Source organism: Aspergillus vadensis, assembly GCF_003184925.1.
Source record: "Aspergillus vadensis CBS 113365 unplaced genomic scaffold BO88scaffold_6, whole genome shotgun sequence".
NCBI classification, from domain to species: domain Eukaryota; kingdom Fungi; phylum Ascomycota; class Eurotiomycetes; order Eurotiales; family Aspergillaceae; genus Aspergillus; species Aspergillus vadensis.
The window spans coordinates 728236-740408 of NW_020292044.1; the positions used below are offsets into that span (position 1 = coordinate 728236).

Genomic DNA, 12173 nt, shown 5'->3' on the forward strand with positions numbered 1-12173 from the left:
GAAACATCTCATGGCCTAAAGCGACGAATTGGACTTAGCCAGGTTCAAGAACTCATGCAGATTGGTGAAGCAGGGGGGAAAAGAAAATATTCGCAACCTTTTGGCAAGGATAAATCGAGCTGGGAAGTGGGGGATCACCTCGAGGAAGCAGGGATTGATGAAATCTGTCAATGGAAAGTGGCAAAGTTAGACAGAGCTTTAGCCAACTTTTTGTCCTCGCATAGGAGACATCACCATAATACTCGGCTTTAAACATTCATGGCATCAAGTTACCTACAGGGACCCGCGTGGATACGTGGCATGCTGCGTGGTCCTGGGCGGCTTCCACTCCAGAGCAGGACAACAAACCATCGACGCGAAAGTCAGAATTCCTGCTACGATCTATCCAGAAATGATAAACTCTGCTACTTCGGAATGAGCCATTACAGAGAAAGAGCCCCGTGGCTATGTGGCTACGCTTCGTGCTCCTGACACCCACTCCAAATGCGGCCTGCACTTCACACCACACGAACAAGCAATCCAAAGACATATTGGAGTATACTTACCTGCCACACTCGACTATAGAGTACCGATATGCTCTGCTACTTCGAAATGTGTCAACACAGAGAAGCCTGCGTGGGTACGTGGCTACGCTGCTACTCCCAAGGCGGTTCACTCCAGAACACAACAACAAGCCAACCACACAAAGCAGTGAAATTTCCTGCTACGAGTAACTATATAGTACTGATTGGCTTTCAAACTTCTGAACGTCTCCATCAAAGGCCACAATCCACCTATGATGTGGTTGGCCAGGGCATAAGTGACAAGGCAACATCTAACGAAATGAAGCTGCATGAAAGCATCCGCCTAAACCAAACGTCTACAACAATGACACATCTTTGTTGTTGAAAGCTTTATACGGATATCAACGACGATATGCATCGGCCACTGTCGATGTTGAAATGAGGACACGTTCATCTCATAGAACATGCCAAGAGCAATCTTGTTCAGAATGAACGTGAATTGTCAGAAACAAATCAATATCAAATATGACATCTCACCGGTCAGGTAAAGAAAGGCACGGAGAATCTACTGTAGCAGTCCTTGCTCCTATTAGGCTCACCAGTGACCAATATGCCATGATCGAACAATTCCAACACTACGAGATCTGGGCTCATCCGCGGGTACGAGGGTACGCATACTCCAGCGATTGAAGTGGGACGATCCTAACTTCCGCCTTTCTGAATCTCCCCAGGCATGCATGTCTGGCAGTCCACAGCTCAGCTTTAAATCCTGAATGTGGTCTCTTGACTCTCTCAACATAGACGCATTGCTGTGCACTGCGAAATGCTGTTGCACGTCCTCCGGGTGACAATCCTCGCTATTCGCAGTACCATCTCCGCTTATTAGTGCAGGTATATGGGCACATTTTCGGTACTTCTCTTTCTTTCTCCAACTAGCTCACAGAGGCGAGAAGCAGGTCGTGTATACCAGTTGATACAGTGATGCGCTATGTCCAGATAGCGAGTCGAATGATGACTACCGCGCTGCTTATACCACCTCAGGTCTCATCTTATTCCTCTTGACCATATAAAGCCTCTCTTATCTCTGTTGAAACAACACATTTATCTTCCTGGACTTCACATCAGCATACCAACTACTGCAAGCAAGCGGTCTATCCAATGCGGTGATGAAAATGAAGATAAACATGAATAGTCTGCCACATCTGAAACCTCCAGCAGCGTCACTGAAGGCGTTTGTTTTGGGGAGGGAAAGGAAATCAGGGATCAAATCATGGCACTTGAGAAGAACACGACGTCCGGTCTCCAAGAGCTACTTTACAGGGATCCCTGGACTCCTAGTAAAGGAGAGAAGAGCTATAAGGAGAATCTTTCATAGATAAAACTCCTCTAGAATGACGAGTTACTTCAAGCCTAGCTGAAAGTCGGCGCAGTCGAAGTCCTGAAGCCTCCATAGCTCCGGCTACTCTCTAAAAGGCTCGGTCAGAGCCAACGAAACAGGCAAGCCAGACGGCAAAGCTCGTGGCTGGTCCGTGTCTGTGGCAAGGGCAAAGTGACGAATGCGTGGCCGATGTCCACATTTTTTCCAGTCCGGAGATCAACTGAGGTCAACAAAGACAAATTAGGAGAATCGGTTCATACAATTCATGCCTTCGTTTATTCCCTTCCTTCATCTCGAAGCAAATCTCAACTCGGTATATCTTACACATGGGCTTACCACGGGCATTACCACAAGTTACAATATACGCTCATTCTCTAGATCAAACAGGTTTCATCGCTGACAAGACTGCAAACTTGGTTCTTTCATCGGGAAGATAATCCCGAGTGTTTCGGACTGTGCAACTACTTTCCTACGCGGCTAGTGAGTGGGTGGATGTTGCGACTGACGAAAAGCTGCATCCTTTCAACCACTACAGCCCAAAGATGAATTCTTACTGGCAGTATGCGGAATACGAGAGCCATGATGGGCTTGGCATGAACTATGAAACTGTCTTCCTGACTCCGTCAATTGCCGGTTCATATTTTCCAAGTGATTCGAAGAAGTAGCCAAACCAGCTGATATACAGAAATGACCTGCGACATAAAGATATAGTCACGCAATCTGCAGACGCCAGCTGAATCTACTAATGAAATTCCGTCAACTAGAAGAAACATACAAAGCAACCGTGTCGGTACCGGTGTTGCACCCAATACCTACTAGCGCTACAGATGATGCAGGTTGCCTTGGCTGGAACGAACTATATCATTCTATACCGAACGAATCAGACAATCCATGAAGCCAGCTGCATGGTGTTTCCATGCTTGGTCGTCGTTACCATCAAGTTCTGTCTCCTAATCGTCAATCCCGTCTGCATAACATGACACACCAGTCAAGGGCAGTTCGACGGACACATCGAGACAACGAAGACAATATTATTTCTAGTCCCTGCTGGCTCCATGAGCTATATACTGAAATATTAGAAGAACCCAGACATTGGCTTCTTCCAACAGGATTCCACTTCGTCCGGAACTCAAAGGTGGAAAAGAGAGATAAGCCTCGACAATACTCCCTGATGGAACTCTGGCTTTTTCACTGGGAGATACAAGTAACGGTGCCAGTAACAACCAACTTGAACAATCATGTCTACAATGGCTTCCTCTCAACCACGATACCACGCAACTCTCTTGCCTAAGGTCAAATCCTAATAAACAAGATACAAATTAAATTAGAACAACCCATCCAGAAAAGACACTGAGGAGAATATCAATTCTGTCCTGGATCGTTCTCTGGCTTATGTATCCACTGGGAAATATTGGTAATAACCAGTTAGGGGACCCTGAAACCGCGTACATTCAAGATATCTGGTTCCCTTTCTGGGGTTGGGTTTACTTTCCTTTTTCCCTTCTTCCAAGTCGAGGCTAGTCGGGTCTAGTATCTACATATAAATCCCTCACTGGGGTATTATATTCAACACGCTGCCTACAGACGGCGATGTGGTGTTGCCAGTCAAGTCCCTTTCCAACACTGATGGATATATTATGGCTACTTGCCAACACCAACACAAGCCACAAGGACCTTGGAGCTTCAATCTCAAAAACAATCTTCCACTCCTCACCTCATATACAAAAGAAATGACCCAGAAGAATGATATATTTTTCCAAGAACCGGGAACTATACCATCTACTACTACGAAATGACCGATTCCGCCTTTCACAACGTCTTCAACGATAGACATGCCTGACCTCGACCAATCCTATCTACTTCGCACACTTCTCGGTAGTGCATTGGTGTGGGTTATACTGGTAACGCCCCTTTCCAGACACTGGCTGAACTATTCTGGATGAGCTTCATCTGTTAGAGACGCTGCTGCGATCTTTATGCATATACCTTCCGTGAGTTGTGGTATGGATACTCCTGCCCTTGACAAAGGCCGATCGGGCTCATCGCTGGGTGGTTATGAGCAATGGCTTGTACCAATCCATCTAATTTATCTCACTGGATTGGTTAGTATCCTGTCTACAGATGCTGACGTGATGCTGGTATTACTACTTTCCCCGGTGATAGGCATTTCCTGGGCACAGTGGTCTATGCCAATTCCATAGCTGAACACCAGACACTGCTTCTGCTAAACTCTCTTCTGGGATATATGGCTCTGGGGATGGATGTTTATGGATGGATAGCAGCAGTGTGATAGTTGGTCTGAAGGGGTGGGTGGTTGGGAGAGAACACATGGATAAGGAGATAGTGATGGTGGTGGTGTAGTACCCACGTGGATTGATTCCAAGAGACACTCGTTGCTTTGGAGAATGGTCTGTCTTTGGGGAAATCTCCATTGGGTGATGTGCAGGTCATTGTGGTTATAGTTATTGTGAAGGGGATCAAGATAATTCCACTTTTGATATCCATATTTCATCAAATATGATAATCAATATCGTGTCCATACTACCCTTATCCTCCATAGTAGCTTATAGTCACTGGTCATCGTCATCTTCACTCCTTTCTCATATCATCATCTCATCATCTCCATACCGTCCTCATCACCCATCGTACTTCACATACCTCCACCCCCTATACACAATAGCTTACTCCTCCTCCCCAGGCAACCTCACATCCCCCCACCCCCTCCCACTCCCATCTCCAAACCCGCCACCACCACCACCACTTCCCCACTCCGTAACGCCCCTCCACTCACTAACATTCAACCACCCAATCCTCTGCAACCCGCCAAACCCCCCAATCCAATAAACCTGCTCGACCCTCAACCTCGCCCAATAACTACTATGCGGGGCGCCCTCCTTGCCCGGCAACCACGCCTCCGCATCAGGATGTTTCTCCAGAAAACACTTCCGCAAAGCGCTCTCCACAGCCTCCGGCACGGGGGTCTCGAACGGCTCGACGTACCCGAACAGCGTGACGCGGGGTAATCCGGCCTCGCTAAGCGGAAACCCCGGCCAGAGCGGGGAAGTGTCGTTGACGTGGTCCCACCAGTCCAGGGAGAGGGAGATGTTGGACCCCGCGGCGGTGTTGCGGAAGGTGGTGGCCACGTGCAGGGCCAGGAAGGTCGGGTTGCCGAGCCCCCGGGGGGATTCGGATGAGGTGTCGTTGGCTGGGAGGTGGGGGTCGCAGTCGGCGAGGTATTCGGTTTGGGTGGTGGAGTGGCCGGCTAGGGAGGGGGGTGTGTGCGAGTTGGGCGGGATGGGGGAGGGGAAGATGGTTGAGGCGGTGCCGGTGCGGGAGAGGGCCAGGAGGCGGCGGGCGAGGAGGGTAGAGGTGAACCAGGATGGGGGGGCGAGGTTGGTGGTGAGGTCGGAGGAGGGGGTGAGGGTGTCGGTGTCGGTGTCGAGGTTGTAGTGTGTGTCGAAGGTGGTGGTGTCGGTTTCGGTGAGAGGAGCTTGTTCGGCGAGAGGGCTGGCACCGACGTGGAGGAGGTGGGTTAGGAGGACGAGTGCGGAGAAGAAGGTCGTGATGAGTGGACGGGCCATCATCATGGTGTAGGGGTTGGCTGTCCTATAGATGAAAGGTAGAGATTTTGCTTAGATGAAAGGGATAAGAGGATGGATAAGAGATAAGGAAAAAGAAAAAGGATGGCAGAGGGATAAAGGGAGGAAACACGGTGCCCCGGCAAGGAAGTGGTGTCACCGTGAGGGGAAGGTCACGATCTGATCTTATCTGATCCACGCTAAACCATTCCGGTTAGTAGGCTCCATGTGACTCTAACGGTCGGCAGGTGACTTTCCGGTCGCATCCGGTGATTCCGGCCTTGTCCGACTTCGGCGCCTGCCTGAGGCCTCCGTGTGACTCACCGGAAACGCCCCGACCGTGGATGCTCGATGCTGTCTCTATCACCGGCTGACCACCACTTCTGCCATCATAGTTGCGGTGAGTCATAGTGGCGCGAGTTGATCGCCGAAGTGCCTCCGTCCGGATGCACAGACTCCGTTCACGGACGGGCTGTCCTATGTTCTACAATGTACACATGGGGTGATCAGACAAAATAGTCACGGAACATGGTCTCTCACAACATCTTCGTATTGCTTATCCTCTTGCAGAGGATTGGTCCTAATAATCGAGCAGAATCCTTCGTTTGCCAGTAACTCCGCAGTAATAGTATAATGCGTTCCCTCGCCCTTCGCAACCCATGTAGTCAGATGTCAGAATAATGCAGGCGAAAACAAGTGAAAGAAGTAGACCCGACCGTTCCCACCACACTCCAGTGCCGCAATGACAGACAGAAATAAATAACGATAGATATGGCAAATGTGCACAGAAAAGTAGTAAAAGATAGCAACAAACCTCCCCAACGTACATCATACACCAGCAGTCTGCCAATAGCAGTACTCCTGTACAAGTAGCCTCCCCGAATCAACAACAGCTGCAGGGTATATACAAAGACGACTTTTGCTTTCCCCAAACGCGTGAATCACCTGAGAAAGTTCGCACAAAACTTTTCCCTACTGGTCTGCGTCTCTTCCGCTGCTGTTGCAACCAGACCAGATTTGGTCAGAATAGAATTATGGGTATGAATGTAAACACTTTTCCGCAAAGAAAAGGAAATGATAAATGAATGAGTCCAGATATCTGGGAGACCTAGTAATCAGCCCGCATGCTTGGGTTGAGCGCAATCTTCCTGGCTTCGCTCCCGCAGCAGGCACGCTTCATGCCAACGGGGCCCGAGAGCGGAACGTTGTAGTTCAATGCACTCAGCTGAGAAGCGGTGAGAGTTTGCGTACGGCGGGCCTCGGGGTTCAGGAACAGATCCGCCATGTTCCCATCAGGTAGTACAGTGCCTTCAGCAAAGGTATTGGACTTGACAAGATGACGGATTTGACCGTGCAGCATGTCCTCGGATCCGGTGCGGCCGCGTTTGCGACACACACGCTGACCAGCGTTCTGTTGCTCGATCGTCTGCTGAGCGCGAGGAACAGCACCAGACAGTGCACAAAGACTCTGTGCTGCCTCGTGCGCAGAAGACAGATCCACCGGGGGCTCCAGCGAGTAACCGGACATATCCGGAACCTGGCCAAGAGGACCGCCATAAGTCTCGGGCGAGCTGTAGATATCTCCAAGTGCGCCCTCATCGATGGGGGATGCGATGGTCAGATTCTTGCGGCACTCCTTGAGGGAGTTGCCAGTGCATCGGAGCGTTGCCTGAACGGCCAGGCGAGGCATAGCAGACACACCAGTGGAAGAGCTGGATGACATGGATGACGATCGCGATGACTGCGACGACATGCTTGACACATCCGAAATCATCGAATCTGGAGATGACGCAGAGGAAGCCGAGCGGGCCAGAGAGGACCGGCGCACCAAGTTAGGGTACCCATCAAACGTGTTAGCCCGAGGGCAAAACTGCAGTGACGGGCGCTGGTCGTAGATCGACCGCGCCGTGCACATGTTTTGCGCCTGGGACATAGCAGTCTGCATGTAACGGCGGTGCGCAGGCATACCGCCAGCACTCACTGCAGGAGTGGAGGCGATGCTTGCTTGCGGTGTCATCTGCGGTGTCGGCAGCATGGCCGGCCGCGGCATGGGCGGCAGCGACGGAAGGGAGGGAAGTGTGGTCTCTTTACGAGTCACCGACTCCAGCGCTTGACGCCCGCATGCAGCGATTTGCTCATGGATGGAGGGCAGGCTGATGGGCTCGTTCGTTCCTTGGCTGGGAAGATCCCTCTTGAACGATGTGCCCCGAGGAGATGGCGAGTCCGACACCGAGCGGGAGCCAAAAGACTGCATGGTAGGTGTCGCGGGGCTGACGTCGAATTCTTCCAGGTCAGGCGTGAGCTTCGGGATGATCGTACGCCAACATTGCCCGTCCCCAAGAGCCATGTTACCAGCACCAGGAGTGTACTTCAGTACAATATCAGTCCACCGCTGAAAAAGGGACTCGGGGATATGGAGTCGCCAGTTAACCGCTTCCAGAAACATCAGTTCGTTCTGGTTGATCTCGGCCGTGTTCAAGCCTGAGATCTTACTCCAAGCACGAGCCGAATAGTTGCGATCTTGGAGATACTTAGATGCGAGGATTAGCGCTGCAAGAAACATGCGCCGCCCACACTGCATAGCCCGGCAGACGGGCTTGCCCCGGGCCTGGTCCTGAGTCGCCTCATGGCTCGGCACGTGGGGCTTGATCTTGATGAGATAGTAAAGCGCCACCTGGAGGGTGCTATAGCTGGTGCGGGAGCGGCGGAGTGTCTCCTGGATGAATGTCCGCAGAGGCAAGACGCCTTTGCAGCCAGTCGCCGAATCACTCCGCAGCGAAACAGCCGACAAGGGCCAAATGACCTCAACAATCTGCGACGCGGTGTCTTCACACGGTGTACTTAGTTCTGAACCTCAACCACATCATAATAAACGGACAGCTCCCCAGACTTACCGACAAGGTTATCGACAAAGTTGACCTTCCGTTCCGATTGTCTCAAAAGACACGGCGGAGGCCGCGTGCATGAACTGTTGGTCCGCCGCGGATGCTTACGTAACTCGGGCGGAATAGCAGGATCAGTTGCCTTCGGGACCACGCCCCTTAGGTAACCGCGCGCACCTTTTGCAGCAGCAAGTGCTCTTCCTCCAGCCTGATATTCGCCTTCATTCTCCCAGATCACATCAACCGGGTTCGTCGCGGTTGAGGAGATGGAACTCTGGGTGGACAGGCCATCTAGCGAGAAGACCGAAGAGGACGAGGAAGAGGCGGAGGAAGAGACCGAGGATGCATACGGGTGCGCATAAGCCGTTCGGATTTGGCTGTTCGGGTTTGGATCCTTCAAACCCAAAATGTCAATCCCTGACATATCCGGGATGATGTCCAGTCGAGCGACCTTGATACTTTTTGACAAAATAAAAAGAAAAGGTCCAAAAGTACCTCAAATGGTCATCCAGAGGGCTAACAAACTTGAGCTAGCCTTCCTTCTATGCGTCGGATATGACACGAGACTGTAAATTTAAACCGTGTGTGTTTTTTTCAATAAACCGTTGTGCGTGAACCGTGAACGTGTAGCCGATAAGACAAGGAACCGTCTTTTTGATCGCAGGCGACGGCAGACCCTTAAGAGAGAAAATTCGCCAGGTTGTCGAAGATATAGTATAGTAGGACAGTTTAGGCAAGCGAGAGAACAACAGTCATCTAGCACGGTGGTCGTGATATAAAATGATGCTGTTGGGTTGAAGTCGGGCGGTAGGTGTGGGTATGAGGAGGAAGCCGGTGAAGTAGTGGTACGTGTCAAGGAATCGGGAAAAGAAGAAGGGGTTTACCGTCTAATGTTCCGATCACCAGTTGGAGAGTCCCGAATAGATCAAGCCGAAAATCGCGTAACCAGAGAAGACACGTAAGATATTGTCAACGTGACCCTCTAGAGTGACAGATGCTGGAAGCTATTTAAACAAACGCAGCGGTCTTGCCGGAGGTTCGGAGATCTGAGGAGTCTGCAACACGGGTGATCGGAACAGAAGACTTGATAACAACAGGGTACATTTTGAGATGCGCAGGCGCAGGAGGTTATATCACGGGCCGATAGAGCGGCGGACTGTCAACAAGCAGGCGAGATAACCGGCGCTTGTCCAGGCAGTCAGCAGTCGTATCGGAGGCAGAAGATAAATAGGTTGGTGAGGCTCAAGGGAGACTGGAAGGCGAAGAAGGAACGAGTCAGCAACGATCTTAAGAGTATCTCCCCACTTTAGCGCTCGTCTATGACTCTTACGCCGGATCTCACGGTGAGGGTCCAAGAGTCCGGTGACTATACGGGGGGCGGAGCAATAGACAGTGACTAACTGGGGTGGCGGCCAGACTAAATCACAGGCAGAGATGGCAACCTGAAGCTAGCCGGAGGCGAGTGGAACGACGCAACACAGAGTCAAACAGCAGGAGAGAGAGACAGGAATGAAATTTACTTACGCAGCAGCCAGTGGCGAGAGTGGCGGAAGTGGTCTTGAGACTCTTGGGCGGATGCAGGGACCACGCTTCACAGTCTTTCACAAAGCGGGCGAAAAAGGGTGAGCGGAGAGGCAACGGGAAGAGCAGACGAGCCAAACAACTGAACAGGAACCAAGATACAAAGTGAAGCAGGATTAAACAAGGAAACTAGTATGACTCTACACTCTCCAGTCACACTTCCGTTCTAGTGAAAGAAAGAAAGAAGATGACAAGCGTGTGGGAAGGGGAGGAAGAGAAGAGGGGAGGGGAGGAATATTAGTGAGTGAAGGGCGAGAGAGGGTAAGAGATGGCAAAGTAAGAGTCAAATCAAGTCCAGTCTAGTCACAGTCACAGTCAGTCAGCCCTGCTGGCAGAGGGAGAGAGGGAGGAGGAGGGCCCGGAGTAAGTAAAGTAAGTAGAAGGGGAAGGCAGACGATGATCGGAACCAGGACGGGAGCGGATGGAGTGGAGGAACGATGACTCTTCACACGCCCGTCCGAGATAGGGACTGCCCACTACTGGACAACTTCTGGGGCCCGGGTTGGGCATGGAGGCTTTTTCGATTTGGTTTGGTCTGGTTTTGGTTCTGGAGTCTGGTTCTGGTTCTGGCTCTGTCTCTGACTCTTGACTCTGGTTCCTTTCCACTCCTGGTTGTCGCCTCTCAGCATTCCCATTATTCATGAGTATTCATCTCATGGCTCATGGCCCTGGGAGGCAAAATTCCTCTCCCTTCTCTTTTCGCTTCCCATGCCCCATGGTTGTCGGGAGTCTGCCGACTCACAGCTTACAACTTCAGCCTACTTCTCAAGATTTCGTATCCCATGTCACTTTTTCATGGTCCTACAAACAACACAGCGCCGGCACTTTTCTTGCCTTTCTTTTCTCTCACGTCGCATGACTAAGATTCCAAATCCACCCTGATCCGATTCCAGTTATGGCCATTACCGAAGCCGTCCCAAAGGGTATCGAACATAAGATAGTAACTGTCATTATGTAGATAGATAATACGACGTCGCAGAGCCCGATAACACTATTAGATCTCGTAGTCTGATAAGGGGGAGGGATGGTCTCTTTTCCCTCCGCGCGACTATTGCACAGCCGATCCGGGTACTAGACTATCTGCGGTTTATCGCCTAGAGACAGCGCGCGCATTTAGGTGCTTATGACAGTGACAGTGGCTGTTGTCCTACATGGTTGTCAACCCTGGCTGTGAAAAGAAAGATACATGATAGAGCAGAAACCAGCACGGGCAGCTGCTTTTGACGTACGCAGCTGAAGTTGTACTGCAAGGCAGCTGCCGCCCGTTCCATCTGCTACTGGTATGGGTGGATGTATGGTTGACGTCTTGTCTCATCCCAGAATAAGCATAATCCAATAGATGAAGCGATGAAACCGGGCTGTCATAGATTTTAGTTAAAGAAAAAAAGAAACAAAAAGGGTAACAAGGGATGTCGTCTATGTACGGAGGGATGTATGTAAGTTGGTCCATAAGCACCGGCCCCAGTGTAACATAAAATGAACGATCCCTTCTCATTGGGAGGGAGAGGCCTGCCGCTTCCGTCAATGGCCCAGCGAAAATTGGTGGTGGTCAGCCAACCACCGCGGACGGATTTGCCAGCCACGCCACCACCGTCAGAAATGGGGGAATGGGAAAAGTGGAAAAAAGCTCTGCTTGAGGCAGTGACACGTACATACATGGCGAAAAATGGACTCGAGGAGATTATTCTCTCCTCCCTGTCTCCTGCCTTAAAATTTTGTCGTCGTCATTTTGGGGCGTTTAGCTACTATTCTTGTTTTCCGCCCAGACTTGGTTGCTGGAAAGGGGAAAGGAGTTCTGGATGGGGCTGCTGAAACTGAACTGCACAAACACAGCCTGCTGGCTATGCAGCCATCACATCTCAACTTATCCCCCTTTCCCTTGTGCCCCGTCTTATTTTGCTCATCTTACATGGTCGCTTGAGGGGGATGAACATGACCTGATGCAGAGAGCACAAAAAGTAACAGACCGCGACCACGGGAGCGCTACTGTACCATATGCTGGAGCCAGGACGAACAACTGGCTGTGGAACCGCCCCCGGTCGCAGTAAGATTAGGTAACCAGGGTGGTGAGTCCAGGCAGCAAAGATGCAAAGGAAGAAAAAAAGAACCAGTGATAGTGAAGCAACCATCGACAAGCGCCGTCTAATTAGTTCGCCTACTTGGGACTTAATACGACTTAGTAGTAGCCTCCGTCGTTGCTCCGTAGATGATGCTATATCCAACCAATCCTCTCGTCCCGCGGCCTATTGTA

The 12173-nt window shown here is 50.9% G+C and overlaps 3 protein-coding genes across 3 annotated transcripts; all 3 read right to left on the reverse strand.

The window, feature by feature from the left end:
- Positions 1-4422: 4422 nt before the first annotated feature.
- Positions 4423-5724, reverse strand: BO88DRAFT_245622 (uncharacterized protein). Its single transcript, XM_025702172.1, has 2 exons — positions 4669-5724; positions 4423-4571 (listed from the first exon to the last, which is right to left on the reverse strand). Exons 1-2 carry the CDS (start codon positions 5466-5468, stop codon positions 4532-4534), a joined length of 840 nt encoding a protein of 279 aa, XP_025564948.1. The 5' UTR covers positions 5469-5724; the 3' UTR covers positions 4423-4531.
- Positions 5725-5953: 229 nt separating this feature from the next.
- On the reverse strand, positions 5954-6429 carry BO88DRAFT_245635 (uncharacterized protein). Its single transcript, XM_025702173.1, has one exon. The coding sequence runs from the start codon at positions 6289-6291 to the stop codon at positions 6040-6042; it is 252 nt and encodes an 83-aa protein (XP_025564949.1). The 5' UTR covers positions 6292-6429; the 3' UTR covers positions 5954-6039.
- Positions 6430-6567: 138 nt separating this feature from the next.
- BO88DRAFT_335717 (putative G1/S-specific cyclin Pcl5) lies at positions 6568-8765 on the reverse strand (the record flags this gene model as incomplete). Its single annotated transcript, XM_025702866.1, has 2 exons — positions 6568-8285; positions 8354-8765. The coding sequence occupies 2 exons, from the start codon at positions 8763-8765 to the stop codon at positions 6568-6570; spliced, it is 2130 nt and encodes a 709-aa protein (XP_025564950.1).
- Between the last annotated feature and the right edge of the window lie 3408 nt (positions 8766-12173).

Coding starts and splice junctions, on each gene's coding strand:
- BO88DRAFT_245635 (XM_025702173.1), bottom strand. CDS start 6,291: ATGATGTACGTTGGGGAGGTTTGTTGCTATCTTTTACTACTTTTCTGT.
- BO88DRAFT_245622 (XM_025702172.1), bottom strand. CDS start 5,468: ATGATGATGGCCCGTCCACTCATCACGACCTTCTTCTCCGCACTCGTC. Junction 4,572..4,668: donor GGGTGGTTGAATGTTAGTGA/GTGGAGGGGCGT, acceptor TTGCCTGGGGAG/GAGGAGTAAGCTATTGTGTA.